Genomic DNA, 9,085 nt, shown 5'->3' with positions numbered 1-9,085 from the left:
TGCAGTGTCTGGGTGACCTCTTCAGTTGTTATAGGGGCCCAGAGTTGCTCAGGTGCTAAGTTCGTTGTTTTAATGGTCCTTTTTTGGGGTTGTTGCTTCACCGACCATATTTGTTTCCAGAATTTCTCTAGTTCTTCTGCTGTTGGTGCTGAAGTAATGTCTATTTTATTTTTACCCAGTTCTTGGTAGAGTTTTTTGGGGTTGGATTTGAACTGTTTGTTTTGTTCAAAGAAACGTTATTATTATTATTATTATTATGATTCAGGTCACTGCCTGGAATCAAACTCGAAATCTTGGGGTTAGAGACCTGAATAATAATAATAATAATAATAATAATAATAATAATAATAATAATAATAATAACAACAACAACAACATCGAAAAATACCTTAGGAAAGAGAACCCAAGTTCGAAATTTCCCCAAGACACCTGAAGAAGGCTGGAGGTATATCAGCCGAAACGTTGTGTTAACAACAAACAAGATGAGGACAAATATCCATCAATTGTTAATAATGTAAATAATGTATCTGTCTGGTATTCATATTTTTCTTTATATCTTTAGATTCTTAACTTCAACTGTTCTTTGTTAATTCCAACACATTCATCAATCCATCCATTGATCCATCTCAAGAGCTGTCCACACATCTAACCAGCCATTTATCTACCATTAATTTAACCAACTTCTTATATAATCTGTTTAGTGTTGACTGTTTGAAAAGAAAGAGTACACAATAACATAGTCATCATCTTCATCATCATCATTTAATGCCTGTTTTCCATGCTGGCATGGATCGGACAGTTTGACAAGAGCTGGCAAGCCATAGGGCTGTGCTAAGTTGTGTTGTCTATTTTGGTATGGTTTCTATGGTTGGATGCCTTTCCTAATGCCAGCCACTACACAGAGTGTACTGGGAGCTTTATATGTGACACTAGCTCCAGTGGGGTCACCAAGTAACTTGCAAGACAAGACAAAGTCTCTTGAGTAGCAGGGGGGAGTAGTATCGAGGGAGAGGGATTTGTGCCAGTTGATGAGAAGTTAAAAGAATGAGAGAGGGATAGAGATAAGTGACTTGCTGTGGAAGAGATACTAGGATACTGCAGTTGGAGAAGAAGGGATGGAGTATAGCAGAGAGGAAAGTACACGGCTGAAGGAAGATAATGAGGAAATGGAAGTGATAAAGGTTACCTGAGGAACCTGTGCACCCACAGGTGAAACTCAAAAGAAATAAGAGACTAACTTGACCAAAATTATATATCATTGGGTACTGGCATCAGCTACATTAGGATGGTGCTTTTTATGTGCCACCAGCACAAGAGCCAGTCAGGGGGTACTGGCATTGGCCACGTTTGGATGGTGCATTTTATGTGCCCCCAGCACAGGGGCCAATCAGGCAGTCCTGGCATCAATCATGTTCAGATAGTGCTTTTTACATGCCACTGGCACAGGAGCCAGTCATGTGGTACTGACATCAGTTATGTTCGGGAGCCAGTCAGGGCCCTGGCCACAGCTACAATATTGGTTTTACAGGTCTTCTCAAGCATATTATATTGCCGGAAGCATCAGTGGTATTCTTAACTGGGCCGGATATGCATGGCTGCAGTCTCACTTTAGTTGTTGGGTCTTCTCAATCACAGCATATCTCCAAAGGTCTCAGTCTCCTGTCATTGCCTCTGTGAGGCCCAATGTTCAAAGGTCATGCTTCACCAGCTCATCCCATGTCTTCCTGTGTCTACCTCTATCTTAAGAGTGCAGAATATTAAACACTTGAGATAAGATCTATGTGTGTCAGATCTAAAGTAAGATTTCAGATCAGCCATAACACCAGGGAAATGCATGTATAAGACTGCCCTACCTGGCATGGCTGCACCAACAGAGGTGCCACTTCCTATGAAAAGAATAGAATCACAGGAGCAAAAAGAAAATGTAAGTTGCACAAGTCCAGAGCCAGCTCCTTACTTTCATTCCCAGTAAACCACCAGTGCCCAACCTTCAGCAGAATCTTCCAAGCACACATCAGCTTGATCACCCACAGCCAGATGCACCACGACCCATCTTCTTCTCCCATGATATATCCCGGTCATTGTCAACAATGACAGATGAACATTATTATTACAATATCGTCTTCCAGCTCAGGTTCGGTCTTATTCCTGGCAGGATTTATATAGGTAGCAGGTTACTACCTGCAACCTTAGGTATACACAAGTTTTCAGCAGTCTTCCAAGTACTTAGAACCCTCATGATAATCCTTGCTGTCTCTAAGAGACAAACTTTCTGTTAGGAGCTCTACTCGGCATTCTATTTCAATCTCCTTCAACCATTTGTCTATATCTTGGCTTACTGTTCCCAATGCACCAATTATTATAGGCACAATATTATTATTATTGAGTGAGAGAGCAGTGCATGCCATCAAAGTGACACTGGGGTAAAATATATGAAGCCCATTATACCCATCATGACTACCTGTCTGATAAGGGTACACCAAGCACATGCATCACAACCATGTGTGCGACATGGTGATCTCATATCAAGATAAACAGCGCATGACCTCGCAGGTGGGGCCCAGTTAGAATTTTCTTCGGATCGAGTAGCCCATCCTGCTCAAAAGGTCCCTGAATAGGTTTGTTTAAGGATGTTGAGCAAAACACCCATGCTTCCAAAGGTGAATTATTCAAACCCCAAAGAATTCCTCTCAACACATGGCTATGATGCTCCCCCACTACTTCTGCTCATGATCAGAGATGCACATATCGTCAGCCACCAAGGGACATGCTCAACTGGTTAAGGGCAAATGACTGACAAGCAAATCTGTGATATTAAGCAGAATATTTGCTGTAGCCCATCTTTTATACCAAGACAAGACAATGTACATGATAACACTTCCAATCAGTTAAGATCAGAAACCATGAGAGCCACTGCCTGGTACTACATCCAGGCATTTATTATTATTATTATTATTATTGAAATAGATAGGCAGACAGATTTACAGTTAGAAAGATATATAGACAGATAGATGGATGGACAGGTAGACAGACAGACAGATTGTTTGATTTGTATATATATGCAGGTAGATGCTGGATCTTCTGATGAACTAATGTGACTTATTTTAACCATGATGCAAAGAATAGACAATTCCAAAATTCCATCTTGTAGAACAGAGTCATGTAGTTCAGGAAATATAATGAACTAATATTATCGTTCTCATCACCATCAATGATATCATTATCATCATCATTAACAATATTATTATCATCACCACTATCATCATTATTATTAATATCACCACACCAATCATCATCATCATCATAACAATTATCAACATTATCACCACTATCACTACTGTCACCATCATCATCACTATCATCATCATCATCATAACAATTATCATCACCACCACCACCACCACCACCACCACCACCACCTTCATCATCCCCACCAATCATCAACATCATCATCACTATCATTGTTATTTAATTATTTCAGTTAGTTATTTGTTTAATCTCAATGTTTTTCTATTTCTTTTTTTAATTTTTAACTTGATTTTTTCCCCCTTCTTTCTTTTCTTCTCCAGCATAAATTAGAATTTTGTAGTAGCTAATTATTTTATTTTTAATTATTTTACCATGCTTGTGGAAAAATGTTTGGAATAATTGATTTAAAAACTAATTTTTTTATTTTATTTTACTTTTTAAAATTTAGTTTAATTTTTTTATTTGCTTTATTATTAGTTTGTTGTTGTTGTTGTTATTGTCATTTGCATTACATAATCTTGCTCCTTGTCATACCACAGTCAAACCTCGATTATTAGGTATTTGGTTTATTTATGACTACCATTGCTTCTGCTGCTGCTGCTGCTGCTTCTACTACTTTTAACAAATTCTTTCAAACTACTGCAAGAATTTCTATCTTGAAGTCATCGATGGTAGCAGCAGAACAGAAATGAATTTTAATTATCTAAAAATGCTTCATGTTTAGGAAAGAAAAGGAGAATTAAAAAAAAGGAAAAACAAAAACAGAAAAAGAAATCAATTATCAAAATTCAAATTATTATTATTATTATTATTATTATTATTATTGTGTATTATGGTTTATTTTGTTGAAAATTTAAAAAATTTTATTTCCATACATTTGTTTCCATTTTATAATTTTCATTATTATTACATTGTTGTTGTTATTATTATTATTATTACTACTACTTCTACTACTACTACTACTACTACTACTACTACTACTACTGTTATGTTGTTTTTTTTATTTTGTAAAAATTTTTAGAATGCAAATGAAAAAAATTTTTTTTAAATTGTACACAACATATTTCAATTTATAGAGACTTTACCAAATTACAAAATAAAACTAGAAGCAAGCTTTATAACAACAGAAGCCTCAACAACATCAAGAACAAGAACAACCAAAAGCGGGAAATTGTTTACGAAGTGATGAAGAACAGAAAGACACACACACAAAAAAAAAAAAAAATTTTAAATATCCTTTAACAACTGGCTTGTTTGAACAGATGGACAAACAGACTCTGTAGAAAGTGAGCTGCAAAAAGAGAGAGGGAGAAAGAGAAAGAGAGAGACAAACCAACAGATAGACATATGTTTTTACAGTACCCATTCAACTTTCGCAAAACAATGCTAATATGGATGTTAAAATTTTATGGACGGCTATACCATTGGCGTTGCAATGTTTACAGGAGTTGCACACCTTGAACAGATTAAAAGAAAAAATATAAATGTACAAATAAATAAAAACTGAAAAAAGCTAATTTTCATATGTACATATATGTAAATATAAAACTAATACGTACACTGCTTTGCAGAGAAATTCCACATACAATATCACCCACTTCTAACAATAAACAAAAGAAATATCTATATAATAGAAAAAATACTTTCTACTACAAAAATCTTTTCCCACCTTAAAAAAGAATGATTTTGCAAAGCAGTAGACATGAGTGATGTCACAGATCATGTGACAAGTCCCTTACCTATAATACCTTTTCCATTTCTGACCCTAATATGACTTCACATCTACTGATGATCAGTGATATCCACTTGGATTCCTGCATGAAACCTTGATATGGATTTAAACCCACAGTTAACTATACTCAGATATAATTGGGCACTACACACTTTACTACATCTGTGTATTAAGCACTTTCATATTTATAGAAATAACACAATACACAGTCACACACATATAAGCACATACATACATACATACATATGAAGCTGAAGCATCACTCAGCTTCTTATCTGAGTTCCCCATTTCTTTTCTTTACATTTGTGAACATAAATGCACACATACACACACAATATATATATATATATATATATATATATATATATATATATACACACACACACATTTCATTAAATACATGTCTACATTCAAATTTAATCTTTTATAATTTTCATATTTTCTTACTACCTTTTTACAGTTGGTTTGGAATAGTCGATTTCCTGAATCCATGTTCGATGTTTCTAGACCTTCACAGTCTCATTATCAGGAGTTAAACATATTTGACGTTTGTGTTATTTCTTATACACTGACTGAGATTATATTGACTTTCTGCCCGCAAAAGGTGTATTGATCATCAGCATCAAGCCACATGATTTAGAAATGCTACTGTTCCAAACCAACAGAAAAAAATCTAAAAGCAAAATGTGAAATATAAAAGATAAAACATGAACATAGTCGTGTATTTAATAAAACATGCATAAAAGAAAAGCTGTTTCCCCATATATACAACCATATGTGTATATATATTGTCAAATGTGACACAATAAAATACTCCAAACAAATTTAAACTGAGTTTGTATATTTTTATTTCAAAAGTTGCTACAAAAATGTTGGATTGCTTATATATATACATATAAATATATATTTAATATTCTTTTCAATATGTATTTTTTTTTTTTTCACCGTTTGCTTTGTATGAAAATTGGTGTCCCTTATCTACAGATTTTGCATAATTTTTACTTGTTTCAGTCATTAGGCTGTGGCCATGCTGGGGTACCACCTAGAGGAATTTTAGTTGAACTAATTGACCCTAGTAGTTATTTTCTTCTTTTAAGCCATGGTACCTATTCTGTCAGTCTTCTTTGCTGAACCACTAAGTTACAGGCATGTAAACACACCAACACTGGTTGTCAAGTAGTGGTGGTGGACAAACACAGACAGAAACACACACACAAACACGTATATTTTAGGTTGTCCAGAAAGTTCTGAGCATTTTTAAGCTAAATCTTTTAATGCTTCATTGAACACACCTGAAATGTAACACAGTTAAAACTGCCATTGCCTTGAAGTGGTAGCACATTTCTTTGTTCCTGACTAAAAATAGAATTATCTTTCATTCCGGTTACCCTTTATTGACATTTGAAATGGATAACCAAAAGTTTCTTATCCGCATTGTAATGCTTTTCTTTTTTGAAAAAGGAGAAAATGCTGCAAAGACTTGCAAAAACATTTGTAAAGTTTATGGTGATGAAGCTGAAGGTGAATCAACTGTTTGAAGGTGGTTTGAAAAATTTAAAGCTGGAGAGTTTAGCTTGGAAGATGAGTCACAGTGGAAGACCTTCAAAATTGAATGAAGATATTTTGAAGGCAAAAATCGAAGAAAACTCAGATATCATGACTAGAGAACTTGCAGAAGGATTGGAAGTTTCTAAAAGTACAGCTCATGAACACCTAGTGAAGTTAGGATACATTTCTCACTAAAATGTATGGGTCCCTCACAAACTCTCAGAAAAGAATTGCATGGACCGGTATTTCGTTTGTGATATGCTTTTGAAGCAGAATGAAAGCATGCATTTTTTTAAACAACTTGTGACTGGAGATGAAAAATGGATTGTGTACACAAACATGGTGTGAAAAAGATCCTGGTGTTTGCATAAAGATCCACCCAAAACAGCAACCAAAGAGAAATATCCATGCCAAAAAAGCTATGCTTTGTGATTGGTGGGATTGTAAAGGCATTATTTATTATGAGCTCCCAAAAAATCAGACCATTAATTCTGATGTGCATTGTCATCAGCTTGCTAATTTGAACCAAAAAAATCAAAGAATTGAGGCTGGAGATTGCCAACAGGAAAGGGGTGGTGTTCCAACAAGACAATGTCCGACCACGTGTGTCTTTGGCTACCCAAACACAGTTACATGAACTTGGCTGGGATCTGTTACCCCATCCACCATATTGTGCTGATATTGCCCCATCCACCTACCATTTGTTTTTGTCTCTATAGAATTCATTGCAAGGAAAAACATTTAGCAACTTAAATGGAGTAAAAATGCATCTAGATAAGTTTTTCCTTCGAAACCAGTCAAATTTTACGTTAATGGGCACTGCCTTGAAGAATTTTGGTCAAATGAATTGACACCGGGACCTATTTTTTAAAGCCTGGTACTTATTCTATCAGTCTCTTTGGCCAAGCAGCTAAGTTACGGGGACATAAACAAGCCAACATCAAATGGTGCAGGACACACACACACACACACACACACACACACACACACACATATATATGATGGGCTTCTTTCATTTTCTGTCTACCAAATCCACTCTCAAGGCTTCAGTTAGCCTGGGGGCTATAGTAGAAGACACTTGCCCATGGTGCATGTAGTGGGACTGAACCTAGAACCATGTGGTCAGGAAGCAAACTTCTTTCCATACAGCCACACCTGCGCTGATGTTAATGAGCTTTATATTTTTGTTCTGTATTTTAAGGCATTCTTGAAAGTGTTTTTAAAGCATGGCTAATCATATTACATTATATATGAAAGGCATCAAACTGTGAACCCTGCAGTTAAAAGTTTTCTGTTAATTATGGATTGCTAAGATTTCCTGATTTTTTTTCTGCCTTCTATTTGCTAAATTTCTGTTTCGTATTCATTGCTAGGGGCAGCAGGAGGAGGGACTATCCAAATTAGCGGGAGGGAGTATCCAAAAACTTAGGGGAAAGGTGTATCAAAAAAATTGGGGAGAAGGGAGTGTCCAAGAGGAGGGAGTATCCCGCCCCAAAAATTAAATTAACTGTATTTAGATTTTTTAAAATTTTTATATAACAGTATTTAAATTTTTATTGTTTTTATAAACATGCTTGAAAGAATTACCTCCCTTAGTAAGTATACAATAGCTTTCCCTTATACTTAAAAGTTTACTTAAAAAGTGTTTGGACTAAGAAACAGATATGAAATTCAAAAGACAATCGTAAGCAAACTGCTGGACCCTGATTAAATGGTGTTTTTTTTTTACGTGCCACCTGCACAGGAGTCAGTCCAATGTTTTGTTCACATGCCACTGCCACGAGTGCCAGTAAGGCGAAACTGGAAACGATCAAGCTCAAACGGTGCTTTTTACGTGCCACCGGCACGAAAGCAAGACCGCTGCTCTGGCAGTGATCCCGCTTGGATGGTGGTGTTAGTGCTATATATATATATATATGTATATATCAATAAGCAGGAAAATATTACCAAACAGACCGAAAATGATGTATAGCATGATGTCAGTGATTTTTAAGTATGATGATGATAATGATTTCAAATTTTGGCACAAGGCCAGAATTTTGGGGAGAGGGGTAAGTCGATTACATCGACTTCAGCGTGTAACTGGTATTTATTTTATTGATCCTGAAAGGATGAAAGGCAAAGTCGACCTTCGTGGAATTTGAACTCAGAACATAAGGATAGACAAAATGCTGCTGAGCATTTTGCCTGGTGTGCAAACAGTTTTGCCACCTCTCTGCTTTAGTAGTAATAATAATAATAATAATAATGGTTTTAAATTTTGCCATAAGGGTAGCAGTTTTAGGGGAGTGGATAAGTTGATTACATCGACCCCAGTGTTCAGCTGGTACTTATTTTATCAACCCCGAAATGACGAAAGGTAAAGTTGACCTTGGCAGAATTTAAACTCAGAATGTAGCAACAAGCAAAATACCACTTAGCATTTTGCCCAGCATGCTAACGACTGCTTGCTTGCCACCCTAGTAATAATAATAATAATAATAATAATAATAATAATAATAAATACTCTGATGCAGTATCAGGCACTCACTCTCATGGCTTCTGATCTTAACTGAT

The 9,085-nt window shown here is 35.8% G+C and overlaps 1 protein-coding gene across 1 annotated transcript in view; it reads left to right on the top strand.

Moving 5' to 3' along the window:
• LOC106871011 (protocadherin beta-2) overlaps positions 1-5,811 on the top strand; it is a 275,990-nt gene extending 270,179 nt beyond the window's left edge. Inside the window, exon 5 of the mRNA XM_014917267.2 lies at positions 4,326-5,811. Coding sequence (XP_014772753.1) covers positions 4,326-4,349 — 24 coding nt within the window. The 3' untranslated portion in view covers positions 4,350-5,811. The remainder of the gene's footprint in view (positions 1-4,325) is intronic.
• The last annotated feature ends 3,274 nt before the right edge of the window (positions 5,812-9,085 follow it).

The sequence above is a fragment of the Octopus bimaculoides genome, chromosome 14, assembly GCF_001194135.2.
Source record: "Octopus bimaculoides isolate UCB-OBI-ISO-001 chromosome 14, ASM119413v2, whole genome shotgun sequence".
In the NCBI taxonomy this organism is placed as follows: Eukaryota; Metazoa; Mollusca; class Cephalopoda; order Octopoda; family Octopodidae; genus Octopus; species Octopus bimaculoides.
This window is presented reverse-complemented; position numbering and strand designations above follow the sequence as displayed.